Source organism: Mesitornis unicolor, unplaced genomic scaffold (assembly GCF_000695765.1).
Source record: "Mesitornis unicolor isolate BGI_N332 unplaced genomic scaffold, ASM69576v1 scaffold21990, whole genome shotgun sequence".
Taxonomy (NCBI): domain Eukaryota; kingdom Metazoa; phylum Chordata; class Aves; order Mesitornithiformes; family Mesitornithidae; genus Mesitornis; species Mesitornis unicolor.
In genome coordinates, this window is record NW_010157927.1 from 37,414 (window position 1) to 51,098 (window position 13,685).

At 38.4% G+C, this 13,685-nt stretch overlaps 1 protein-coding gene across 1 annotated transcript in view; it reads left to right on the forward strand.

Moving 5' to 3' along the window:
• Nucleotides 1-13,685, forward strand: part of ASZ1 (ankyrin repeat, SAM and basic leucine zipper domain containing 1) — a 34,697-nt gene that overhangs the window by 13,647 nt on the left and 7,365 nt on the right. The window contains exons 5-9 of the mRNA XM_010181951.1: nucleotides 2,474-2,585; nucleotides 2,822-2,956; nucleotides 5,061-5,173; nucleotides 8,227-8,302; nucleotides 8,691-8,747. Coding sequence (XP_010180253.1) covers nucleotides 2,474-2,585; nucleotides 2,822-2,956; nucleotides 5,061-5,173; nucleotides 8,227-8,302; nucleotides 8,691-8,747 — 493 coding nt within the window. The remainder of the gene's footprint in view (nucleotides 1-2,473; nucleotides 2,586-2,821; nucleotides 2,957-5,060; nucleotides 5,174-8,226; nucleotides 8,303-8,690; nucleotides 8,748-13,685) is intronic.

Genomic DNA, 13,685 nt, shown 5'->3' on the forward strand with positions numbered 1-13,685 from the left:
TGTTTAAAGAGCGGGTAGACGAGGTACTTAGGGATATGGTTTAGTGGGTAGACAGGAACGGTTGGACGTGATGATCTCAGAGGTCTTTTCCAACCGAGCGATTCTGTGATTCTGTGACTTCTGCTGCTACAAATTACTAGGTTGTGTTCAACTTCTCTTCATTCTTTAACATAGATATCTATAAATAGGTATCTCTATCACTATCTCAGCAGTTAGTTGTTAAGTTATAGGGGCAGTCTTTTTCTCTATTTTCATAGTAATCTTTATAAGATCGCAAGGTTATTCAGGTCAGAAGGGACCTCAGGAGGTCTGTAGTCCAACGTCTTCCTTAAAGCCACCTCCACTATGGCATAGGGGTAGGTTGTCATCTGGTCTTGAAACCCGCCAAAGATGGAAACTGCAAAACTTCTCTGAGCATCCCCTGATTGCCAGTGCCCCATGGTAAAAATGTCTCAGTGTAGTTCGTCAAAACTTCTGCTTTTCTAGTGTTGATGGACTAAATTGAATTAGGTACAGACTGATGCAAGGCTTTTCACTGCATTACCAAGTTCCTTTCTTTCATTGACTGTCTGTCTTAAAGGTATGGTTACCTTTCATTTTGCTTATCTCCAAGTAATTGACCTTTTTTTTTTCCCATCATAAGGACCTTTCAAATTTTTAATGTGACTGGATTGTTTTCAGTGCACTTTTAACTGTGCTCACATCCAACAGAATATCCTTTTGTGAATGAGCAATAACAGGGAGAGATGAGCAAAGCCTTAATTCTAGCAATACTCAAAGGAGGCAGAGTCTATTTTAAGACTGTGGTTTCGGTTTCCATATGCTTTTCAGGGTCCCTCTAGTGGTCGATATTGAACTTATTTTTAAGAAATACAATACTGGAAAGTGCAGGCCTCCCCTCAAGTGTATCTTAACGAGACAGAATAATTTTTTTGACATAAAGGTGTACATTAAAAGCAATACATGATAGTTTTTCATTTTAAAATATTGCATTTTAAGAGACAATAAATTTTAATTGAACATCACTATATTTTAGCTTAAATCTGATTACTTCATAGTGACCAGAAACACCAGATCTTTGTCCTGCAGTACTGTATTTTTTTTTAAAAATTCTATGATAACTTTTCTAGCAAGTTTATGAGCAATAATTTTTTTTTAAATACTCAGACAAATTCACAATGGCTTCATCTTATAAGCATCTCAGTAGAAGCATAGGATGAATAGACTGTTGTCGTCGTGGTTTTGGGATATAAAAAAAAACAGTAATGGTAAAGGGGGTGTCTGTAAGTACTTCTTCAGCAACTGTAAGAAACAATTATATATGTAGGAGAGAAAGCATCATCACATATGCCTCTGGAAACAAAACAAAAATGAGATAAAAGATAAAAGTATTTTGTTGTGCATTTAGTTTTAGTACTTGAAAGTTTAAGATTTTCAGTATGGTATTTGTGTGTAATTCTCTGAAACCCACTGGAGGTGGGTCTGAACACTGATAATACATGTGCACCATGCGCTGTTGCACTGCACCTGTGCACACTGGCAAGAGTCCTGTGACCTGTGTTTCTTTGGCTTACATTGTTTTCACCAGAGGGTTTTGCAATTATGTGCATAAGTTTTTGTTCTTAATATTCTTCCTCTTGAATATTCAGTTGCGATTTACAACTTGCCCTCCACAAAACCACGTATTCATTTTCAGAACTTTGGATTTAAATTAAACTGTATGTAGAATTCATAACTTAAGCTGTGTCTTTTAGAAATATCTTTTGAAGTAAAAACTGAAAGCCTGCCACTTTTCCATTTTTAATTGGTGGGGGGGAAATGGGTGATTTGCTGATATTCTCTGCTTTCAGTAGTGTGAGAACTGATCTACAGTTATGCCCATTCCCTTCTCCTTAAGCTGGTCCATGTGCTAAGTGAGAGGTCTGCCACTGGGTCTGTGATAGCAGCAGGAGGGATGGTATTTAAAAATTGCTTTTCTGTAGTTCAGAACCAAAACAGGAATGGTTTAGTCACCGAGCTACTGTGTCTCATAGCTGGGACATGTTAAGGTTATTTATGTTTTAATGCTCTACTTGAATTTGGGTGTGATAAAATGGTCAATATATTTTTTTAACTTTTTCTCCCAGAGGTATTAGAAGTCTAAATTCTAAATTCCTACAAGAGACATGTTTAGTTTCCTGTAAGTTTCCTTCTTTTGAAGCTCAGAAATTGACTTTCTGACTTCTTCATGTCAATCAGGAAATAAATGCTAACTCTTAAAATATTTCAAAATTGCCAACTGGACATTAATGAGTTGCTGAATCTTTTAAGTTCACCCTTGTGCAGAGTTATGAATACAGTGTCTTGGGCTTTCATCCTCTGCTTAGTTCTGTAGAACAGACAATCTTTACAGAATTGAGGTGCTCTACTTGATAATCCAGATGGATTTTGATACCTTGAAATCTTTTTTTTCACCTGTCCCCTTTTCTTTCAGGAGACAAATGACTCCACTGATGTATGCAGCAAGAAAAGGCTATCTGCAGGTTGTTGCTCTTCTTGTCGCTCATGGATCAAACATAAATGCCCAAGATGAAAATGGGTATTCAGTAAGTGATTTACTTCTGTGTATTGTCATTAATGATATAATTTTACCCACAAACATGTTTTAGGTACAGCTTCCTGAGAAGTACTCGTTGGTATAATCTATGACATTGTTTTGCATTACTTGTTTTTGTCTTCAAATTCTGCTGTGTAAGAACTTGTGAAGGTTGCATTATTGATTGAACCTCTGTTCTTTTTTGCTGCATATGTAAACTTGGTAAAATGAAGTTGTTCTTTGCAGGCATTAATATGGGCAGCACAGCAGGGACATAAAAATGTAATTTTTAAGTTGCTTGAGCTGGGAGCTGACAAAAATCTACAGACCAAGGATGACAAGACAGCAGCAGAGATAGCAAAAATCAATAAACATTCAGAGGTTTGTAATTCCATTTCTTTTTGAATTGCGAATTCTGTGTTTTGCCTCAAAAATATTTTCATAAATCGTATAATTTTTAGGAACTTTTTTTTTCCCCCGGAATCCTTGTCTATTGATTTAGAATACAGAACAAGGGATTATTTGTGTTAGTAATGTTGATATGAGAAGTAGAAAATAATGTTTGTTTTTTCCTGTCTGCCAAGGTGTGTGAGAGAATATGGTTATCAAACTAATTTGCAGTGTCTAGTCTCTGATTGAATTTGGAAGTGAAAAGGCTAAAGCTAAAAAAGGGAGAGTTGGTATTGGCCATCTTCAAAATCTGTTCGGGGGAGGGAAGGTATAAAATAATGTAAATTGGTCATCAGATCATTGAGAGAGCAACCACTGATTATCCATGTAGAGAAAGCTGCTGAAGACAACATAAACCCTCCTAAAATAAATGTTTACTGCTGCTACCAAATGAAGCGTAGTAGATCAATCAGAGCAGATGTCTGTGTATTTTGTGTTGAGTTGCTCTTACCAGTGATGTGGCTTTTTGCATTGGCTCTTCAAAAATGTATGTGAATTGTAATTCGCTTTACAGCTTCTTTTCCTTTCTTTTTTCTTTCTTTCTTTTTTTATTTTGTTTTCATGTTTGTTATCCTGGCAGGCTCCAGGAGCAAAAATGGTAACTATGCACAGAGCTGTCAGTGTAGGCTCAGTGATCTGATAGCTCAGGTTACTGGAAGGAACCACAGATGCTTTCTGCCTTTGATAAATGACTTGTTCAACAAGCTACAGCCACACAATCTTATAACACGACTTTATCTGACATGGAGGGAATATGGGCTCTTCACACTTGAGAGGTGGGGCTTGCCTCTTGACCTGTGAAGCGCTAACTTTCACACAGTTACTGCAAAGTCTTGCAGATTGTATGGAAATATTTAATGGTCATGAGCTTCTTCCAGCTTGAGGGTCTGCAGTTCAGGCTGTTGTCAGCCCCTTGGGCTGTCATACAGACTATGTCTGCAGAAACTATATCTGGGAGGAGTGATATTTTTCTTACATATTGTGCTGGGTTTGGCTGGGATGGAGTTACTTTACTTCCTAACAGCCTGTATAGTGCTGTGTGTTAGGTTTGTACCAAAACACCAATATTCTGACTGTTGCTGAGCATGGCTTGTGCAGCATCAAGGCCTTCTCTGTTTCTCACTCTGTCCCCCACCCCCAGCAAGTAGGCTGGGAGTGAGCAAGAAGTTGGGAGGGGGCACAGCCAGGGTAGCTGACCCCAGATGACGCAAGGGATACTCTTTTCCCCTTCACTTATTAAACTGTGTCTCTCAACACATGAATGTTTTCTTCCTGTTATCCTTCTGATTCTCTGCCATGCTGCCGGGGGAGAGTGAGTGAGTGACTGGTTGCCAGTTGGGATCAATGCACCACACAAACATATATGTGTATGTGTATACGTATATAAAATTGGCTAGTCACCTGAATTTCAGGTAAGTGGTTCCACCATTCCTTTAGGTTTATTCAGGCTCTACTTGTTTTGCTTGAATATTCTAGTAACTGTCTCAAAACTCACACAGGGGCAGTTCAGTTTCTGGAATCCATCACTGCTGCGTAGTGATGTCTGGTAGAAGGCTGGCTTCTTTAACCAGCTGAAAGAATCCCTGTCTGTCAGATGCAGTTAACTTAGATTGTCAGTTGTAAATTGCTGCGTGTTGGGTTTGTATATGCACTGGAAATGGTGACATTAAAATAGTCGCATGCCTTGTGTGCTTTAGAAAACTTGTTCCTGTGAGTGTGTAGAACTCTTGTCTACAAACCACAGAAATTACTATGTTGGTGACAGATGCTAATTTTCTTGGACTGTTATATGTACTGTTTTGCTCTGCGACAGGTCATCATTGTGCTAGAATTTGGTTAATTCAGAAATGCTCTTGATAAGCCCTGTGGGCTTAGTCTTAAATTCTCACTGTAGTTGTGCGCTTTAGAGAAGTGTCAGTTGTTTCATGTTCCCTGTAAGTCGCAATTGATGCTGCAACTCTTTGTAGTCTTACACTTGTGTATTTCTTATGCATTTTGAGATTGAATAATAATAAATTCCTTTTGGCTCTTTCAGATTTATAGTTTACTGTCTTTGGCTGCAAGTCATTTGCAAGGGAGATACCATGAAAAGATTAAGCAAGAGGCTATCTACAAATTTCTGACAGCTGTCCCTGATCACAGAGTTGGGTAATACAGTCATAGTGCAATTTTAGCTTATAAACATTCCTAAGAGATTGTATTTGTTGATCTGAATTATTAAGTTATACTGATGTGTGTTGTTTGGAGTGCTACCAGGAGTCCACAGTATTATGTTAACATACTATTAATCTTTCAAGATTGCAAAATTCGTTTGCATTATAAACAAAGAACGTGCTCTAGATCTTTCCTTCCTCTCATTGGTGTAATGTATAGTAGAGCCAGAGCTTAATGTCACTTCAGTTCATTTCAGCTCTGTTGAATTTGTATGCTCCCCTGTTGGATAGTCCTTGTTGTGCATCTGTCTTCATTTCATGTTAAATTTTTGATGCTTTCACTGAATGCTCATTTCCAGCTTCATGCCACCAGGAAGAGCTATGCTATTTTTTTTTTTCCTGCATATATGAGAGTCAAAATTAAGTATGAACACCAGTTAAGCTGTAGAACTTCTTGGGTAGCATGCCCCTGACCCTGACTCTGAAGCTCACAGGTGACCTATGACTGAAATCAATTCCTGCTTCAGCAACCTCAAGGACCTCCAATATGGTTTTGTCCCAGAACGTGTTGGCTAAGAAGTCCTCAACAAACCATCCAGTTGCCTCCTTGAGCAAACAAGGAGGTCTCCTTTGTCTTGAGCAAACAACTTCCAGTGGCCATAGTCTGTTCTGGCTGGTCAGATGGATTCCTTGTGTCCCTGCTCAGACAGGTCTTGCTGAATTTGAGGTGCCATAGTTCTGTATCATTAGGCTGATGGCAGTTCACTAGGTAGCTATTCACATTGAGGTAGTTTCACTCTCGGACAGTACCTCATTTCAGACGAAGCCTCACCAGATTCTGTTGCTAGATGAATGTACACGTCGATCAGATTTTTATTCTTTGATGTTTCGACCACCAGTCTTAGAAGTACTTCTTGGAGCAGCAGGGTGGGTGAAGGCTTTGCATGGTAAAAATCAATTATCTGTGCTGTCCTCTTTGTTCTTGCGTCTTACCTATTCATAGATTCCTGAAGGCATTGTTCTGGGCATATCTGCCTTTATGAACCATGTCTCCCATGTGATCCATCTGTTCCTTCTGGATCATCTTTTGAGTCTCTGTATCTTCCCAGGAAGGTGATATTCTTTTAAGCAGATTGGTCTTCTAGTACGCTTCACAAACATTCATACTCGTAGATAAGAGTCTGTACTTAATGACCTCAGTTAGAAGAAATCTCTTTTTTTATTATTATTTTTTTAAATAGGTCTAGGTTACTTAGGAAGTTTCTCATTATTTTTCCGGTATAAGGAAATAACACTATGCAGAAGTTATCTAAATTGATTTAGTGCTGTTGAAACCTGATGCTGGCTAGAAGATGTTCTACCAGTGCCTGGGTAATCTTGATAAGCTTTTAAAATAAGACACTGGGATTGTGTAGCCCACTTTGTGGCAGCCAGATGTCTAGCTGTGTAAAGGTAATTCTCTGTTAGGCAATTCTGTGGCTTCCAGGATTTCAGTGTTGCAGAATTCTTTTTCTAAACTCTACTGGTTGTTTTTTTTCTGCATCAAGTGAGCAACTGATTTGTTTTTATGAAGATGCATTTCTGTCAAGCTCAAAGATTTTTATATTAAAAATAATCTAGTTCTGATGTTTCGTAATTTTGAGCTTTTCTGGTAGTAGAACTCCTCGTTTCAGGAAACATTCCTTTGGAGTATATTAGACGTCTGGCTGTTAAACGCCTTTTCTTACAAAGGTAGCTTATCTTTTTACACACACACCCCCCACACACACACACCCACCCACCCACCCCCTGGTGAGTGGGTTTTTTTTCATCTAGCCATAGCCAAGAGATACCGATACCTGTGTTTACTCCATCTTAGTTCCTTGAGCTGGATGTCTCCTTCCTGCCATTTTCCTGCATGGTTCTCATCACAGGCATTGCCTATTCTCTTCTCAAGTCCCTGTTCTGTCAGTTGTTCCTAATGCATCCTCTGGTACTGGGTATCAGTTGTGCCCCACCATGCGGGGTCAGTGAGTGTAACTTCTTGTCCTTGCTGCTCTCATCCTCTTGTCATGCTTAGGTAGTGAGTGTAACCTCAGTCCTTGCTGTCTGCCATGCTAATCAGGCAGTTGTCCTGGCTCCAGAGCCCTGGACTATACGAGCATATGCACATACCTGTCAGGAATTTGCTTTCTTCAGCTCCTGGATTACATCCTCTTCTGGTTTGGAGGCTTTCAAGTCTTTGAAAAGGGGACAAACCTTAATTTCAGGGCCTACAGTAAGACTGAGCAAACTGTCTCTTGGGATTTTGGCAAAGGAAGCGCTTGTAGCAACTGCAGTAGTATTTTCTGCATTTCATACGATTTGCTTTTTGGCTTAATTCTCTTCACTAGAGTTGTTTATCTGACTGTTGAAAGATGGTTAGAAATTTTTTCCCTTATATTTTTATATCTTTTTGAAAGTCAAAGAATCAAAGTTTATATTTTTCCTTTGTTTATAAATGTTAAAATCAAAACCTACAGTGGGTTTTACTACTTCCTCAGTCTACATTCTGAACAGTAGTCTTTCTAATAACAAATTTCTTTCCAGGCTAATTAATTATCTTTAATTATAGACATTCCTGTTTCCTTGATAAGCTTTTTTGGTTTAAATGGAACAGAAAGGATAACAGTTGTGGACTGAATCCCATTTATATGAATGTTGTCTGATAAGAATACATTGTTATCTTCCTTAACCCCACTTCCAAATATTTCAGGCTTTTGCAACCCAACTTTAAGGTTCAGTTGGAACATTTTGCTACTTAAATTTACATTTATTTATGAACTCATTCCCTTTAGGTTCAATTCAACTCATTAGACAGAAAAGTCATTTAAAAAATTCGGATAGATTAACTTGTACACCCTGATGCGTATGAGATGTTCTGCTGCCATCAGTAGGTGTGTGCAATGTTAGGTTGCTCCCCGGTGCTTTGTCTGAGGAGCTCTTCTATAGTAATTTGTTCTGAATTTCTTTTTTTTTTTTCTTATTTTCTATTGTTTTCATCTTGAATCTCACTAATTATATTTACAGCTCATATTCAACTTCTGATGACATGGATGTGTTTTTACATGGTGTTGGTCTAGAACACATAATAGGATTACTGAAGGTAAGTTTGTGGTGTATCTGCTACTTATAAACTAATTCACGGAAGCAAAATGCACCTACACCATCAAAAAAGTTATATCACTATTAATATATTAATTCAAATAAATTTATTAAATTAATTCAGTAAATCTATTAAACAGAAGATTATGTCTAAAATGCTAAGTTAAACTGTGGTGGAGTGGACTGGATTGCTTAATTGTCATTATATGCATTAGTCACAACATGTGTTTCTAAACTAGAGAACTCTCATTACTTCATGAATGGTGGTGTGTGGCTGGTTTTGTTTCCAAAAATTGAAGCAAAACTTGTGGGGGGAAAAAAAAAGTGAAAACAGTGTTTTCTTCTGAAATTCTTGTTTTTGATGGCAGAAAACCATTTCTTTTACACAGGAAAGAGATATATCTCTAAGACAACTTCTGATCATGCAAAAAGATGAGTTAATACAGGTCAGTTTACTACTTCAGAATTAATTTAGTTCTCCTCTTTCTTAAATGTTTTTAGTGTTTTAACTTTATAGATGTCTAATCTTGTAAGAATTCTTTTAAAATATTTTTTTAAGATCTGTGTTCAGAATCTTCTGCAACTTCTTGAATTTTAATGGGAATATAGACTAAAAGTATGTAATCCAACAGATCAGCCTTGAATTCTGTGAATTGAATTCTTGCATCTTCTCTGCCCAGATCTGGCTACGAAGGGGAAGTCCCAGTATTTCTTTGCTGCAATGATGTGGGAGTTAGGATGAGCAGGAAATAGTTCTGGTTTAAATTTTAGTTGTTACCATTTTTATTTTTTAAGTATGTTTTCCCTGAAAGGAAACTGATGCTAGAATTAGCAGTAGATAAATAACTACTTTAAATGTGGTCTTCCTTTGTGAGGTGGTGATTTCCGTTGGAAAAACGAGAGTTCTCTTACATTGTGGAATCTCATAGCCCACACAGGTTTGTGTGGGATGTGAGGGGGTTGGAAAGGAGGGGAGAAGATTTATTTTCTTACCGTTTACTGCATCTGGGAAGGTTGGTATTTTGCTGTTATCCAGAACTAAATGATGCACTATTACAAGATTTCGGTTTCCAGTTGAGATAGGGTGATTTCTTTTCTTTTAGTCTTTGTTGCAGTTATTCCTATGGAAAATGAAAGACTTCCTGTGCTTACAGGAGGATGCCATAATAAAATCCAATTATAGGGGTCTGCTTGGAACAACCTAAGTACATCAGGCCACAGGATTCTTCTGAGCACTCTACCTGAGATGCCAAAGATGCCTCATTAAAATAGCTCCTTCAAGTCAGCTCCCTGCTACTGATGCTAGCCATGTCCTCAGTGTCAGCTTTTTGCCCCCCTCCCCACTCTGGTACCAAGAAGGGATGTGTTCTAGCAGCTGGAAGCAGTGTTTGCATACAGATGTTAATACTCCTTCAGAGGTGGTGTCGCAAGGATGTTTTGCATGAAGTTTTGTCTTGTGACTGAGTAGCGTCAGTGTTTTGACAGACCTCAGAAGTAATTCTGCATTCTCAGGGTGTGCATGCATAGGGAGCTTTGTCAATGAAGAGATTCAGAGTTCACTTAGACCTAAATATTACAAGGCATGTCAACATGTTCTGATGTTACGGCTTTTCTGAAGCTGCAGGATTGTGCCCACTGGACAGCATCCTGGTGTGAGCTTTATATGAATCCTAAAGCCCATGTTGACAGGAATTTTGTGTTTAAAGAAGATTTATGTGGCTTCTCATCACTATGTGAGCTCCTGTCTTGGTTGTGACTGCCTTAAACTGCCCATCTGACTGAGTATTTTTTCACATTGATCACCTGTTTTGGTGGTGTAACTGTTACTCATTTTTGTCTAGGGGGTACTGGGGGAAGGGAAGAGCATTGTGAACTTCAGCAAATGGCTAAGCCTTACAGATCCTTCACTAGAGATATAATTTCACACAAACTGATAGCTTCTGTCTCAGTATTCTACAGGTTTGGGGCTCTCTGTTATAAAGAGGGCTTTTTTGGACAAAATGAAATAAATGCATGGATCAGCTGCTCTTGAGCAGGAAGATAGTATCTATAGAAACAGAATTGTTTTGCCTCTTAGCTCTGCAACAGCAGGAAACAGTTCGTGAAAGATAAGTCACACTTTGTGTATGGACATAAATTAATTAGTGAGTCTTGAATTGAGAATTTAAAAAATGGCATAACACTCCTGGCTTATTAGCACTTAATAAGTTATCCTGACTTCTTGATGCAGTCTAGTTTTAGAGCTCTGCTAACAGTTTCTCACCACACTGCTGATAGAACAAATCTAATCTGTTTCCTCGTAACTCCAGAGTTGAAAGTTTTTAGTGTGATGGCAGATCTTCAACTAACAGCCAGCTCTTTTAAAGAGCCTGGATCTTATTACCACAAAGATTAATGATGACCTCTGATGGATGCCTCTGAACCAAGCTGCTTTGTATCTAGAGAACTGGGGAGAAATCCTGTCACTAACATGATACACTTTCTTCCATCAAACAATATCAGAAAGATATTTTCTCTGTAAATATCTTTATCTGTGTTCCACAACAGAGCCTAAACAATGACTCTTTCAAGCTGAAATCCTTGCATTCCTTAAGCTTATAAACTGTTCCATACCGAGACAAGTCTGTTCAGTATACTGGGACATGTCTATTCAACATGTGGAGGTTTTTGTCTGATTCTGTGTTACTCATAACAGATCTTTTTTGTCAAGTTTTTTTTTTACTTTTTGAGCATTTGTCTTACAAGATAGCGACAGAAGTAATTTTATTTCTTGATGCATTTAGGACTAAGATGTTTCCTTTCTCAGATGTTTTTTAGTTTAGGATAAAACAAATTAGCATTCTGTCCTGAATTTGAAAATGCATAACGAAAAGTTGACACATCAAAATTGAAAATTTAACCCAGGAGTTTAAGTCAGTCATTACAGCATTATCTGGTCTGTGTCCTTCCATATCACAGTTCCAGGACTCTCCTTCCTTTGTGACCCCCTCTCCGCAAAAAAAAAAAATACATTAAATATTTGGCAGAAAATTGTCAGGTTATTAAAAATAGTGACCACTTGGGCAAGGTGGCAAGGGTGTAAGAGTTCATGCATAACCTCACTGGTTTTATCTGAGAGGTAGTCTTCCATGTGTTGAGGCAATCTGTTATTCAGCTCTTCTTCCGTTTCCATCTAAAGGATAACATAAAAGTCATGTTGATGCTGGTGTGTGAGTTTGGGGCATCGACTTTCAGGAGTTGGGGTTTGTTTATTTATTTATTTAAGTAATGGATAAATAGATGTTGTTAGAGCTGATGGGCTTAAAATCAGAATCTAGACTGCGCCTTGTCTGGTTTACAGATATAAGCAACTTCTCGTACAACACTTGTGCATTCTTAAACATGCAGCTGCTTCAAAATAATATTTTGACTACTTGGACTGCAGAGTGTAATTGAACCACCACCAACTTGAAAGCTTGCTTATCCATAAGGAAGAGGGCCTTTTTGCACTGTGCTTGTTCCATGCATTCATCATTGCCATCATTATCCAGGTTCTGGGTAGCCCTCATGTTCAGCAGAGATGACCTAGAAAGGGAAAATACATGTGCTTTGGGAGTAGTTTGGGCTGGTCAGTCTACTTTCATGTCAGCTGTGCACTTAGTATCTCTGAATTCAGAAGTACTGTGGGGGTGGAAGGCTTCATCTATGATGATTTTATCACATTCCTTACTTCCTAAACCGTATCTTCAAGATGTGGTGGTGGGCAATCACTGATCCATTAGCAGAAGGATGAAGTTATATTTAATTTAGAGGGAAACAGAGTACAACATTTTCTTGATATGCTGGTCAAAAAGCTGTATCCTGACTTGCTTGTTCCAGGAATGAGAATATGGAATCAAAAGCAATCGCAGTCTTCACAATACTTCCTGCTTTAAGCAAGATAGTTTTCATATTCAAGAATAACTGCCCTTCTGTCCTTGGGAGAGCTCATTTGATTTGTTAATTATAATTAAAAGTAAACTTGGTGCTCTTGTATAAATCAGCTTACTTCTGTGTCACGAAATGACTGCTGTAATGCTTCGTAAGCATTAAGAAAACATTTAGTTCATACCAGATAGGGTTCCACAAAGGCAAACCTGAGAAATAATAAGTTGAGCAAACTTACAGCTCAACATAAGTAAAACAAAATATTTCTAGGAAACGCAGATCTTTCTGTCCTAAGGCTGCTAATGATATTTACCAAAGAGACTTGTGTACAATTTGTTCAGGTACCCATGGCAACTTACTGGAAACTCAAAAGTTCTTGACAACTGTAGGGTAAGCTCCTGGTTAATCTTGTTGGGACTTCACATTGCCTGTCTATAGACTTACAATGTGGTTTTGAAATGTTAAAGATACAATTGTGAGCCATAGTTACATGTTACCTGTCATTTCTGAACACCTGGTAGTAGGACTGGTTTATGGAGCCATGATGAACACTGGGCATCAGAAATGGTCGTTTCACACAAAGCACGCATTTCTCTAGGCATCATCTCCTCCCTCGAATTGCTGCTTGGCACTATCTGAGGAGTAGAGGCTGCCTGGCATTTTGGTCTGATGCGTGTTGTCATCTGCTCATTCAAAATTCTTTCTGCAATAATTACAGAAAGCTGGGAGACTGCAAACACTGACATCTAACAGATTTCTGAGGCTGTAGCAGGGAACTTCAGGTCCTCAGATCATCAGTGAGAGCTCCGTATGTTCCAGCTTTGGAGACGGTGGGATCCTTGGGGTCTCACAGTCCAGAGTGGTCCACTCCTGCTGAGTCCAGGCTCTCAGCTGGAGAGTTAGAAACAAAGTCATACTTGGAGTTGGCATCATGAGGTTTTCATTTGTGTGGAGAAAGCATGTTTAGGTCTGCGAACATCAGAAGTCCTGTGTTGCACAGCAGCCTGTCAGATGAGCAAGGAAAAGTATTGAACTGAAGAGAAGCACTTTCCATTTGACAGACAATTTTTTTCCTTTAAGTGTTCTTCGGGAAAACTCTTAGCCTAGGATTTAAATTTTGAGTTAAATTTTAATCTGAGACAGTTGATGGATAACACAGCTGACAGTGTTTTCTGTCCCAGGCATCACTTGGAGAACCTCAGTTACCTTAGTGTATATCTTACAAAGAAAATTGTGCTTTTCTTCAGCTAAAAAAGAAAAGGCCTTGAATGCTTCAGAACTTTTCTGTTACTGTTTGCATCATTAGCCAAGGGTATAGATGAACTGATTTGAGCTTAGGGACTCTATAAGCTGATGTCAAGTAGTATTTAGGCTTGGTTTTAATTTAGGGTGAGAAATCTATTTTGAGTTTATAAGTGTGCTGTCCTTCAGATATATAAAAAGGCAGCTTTTACAGGCTGTTTCATGATAGAAACATC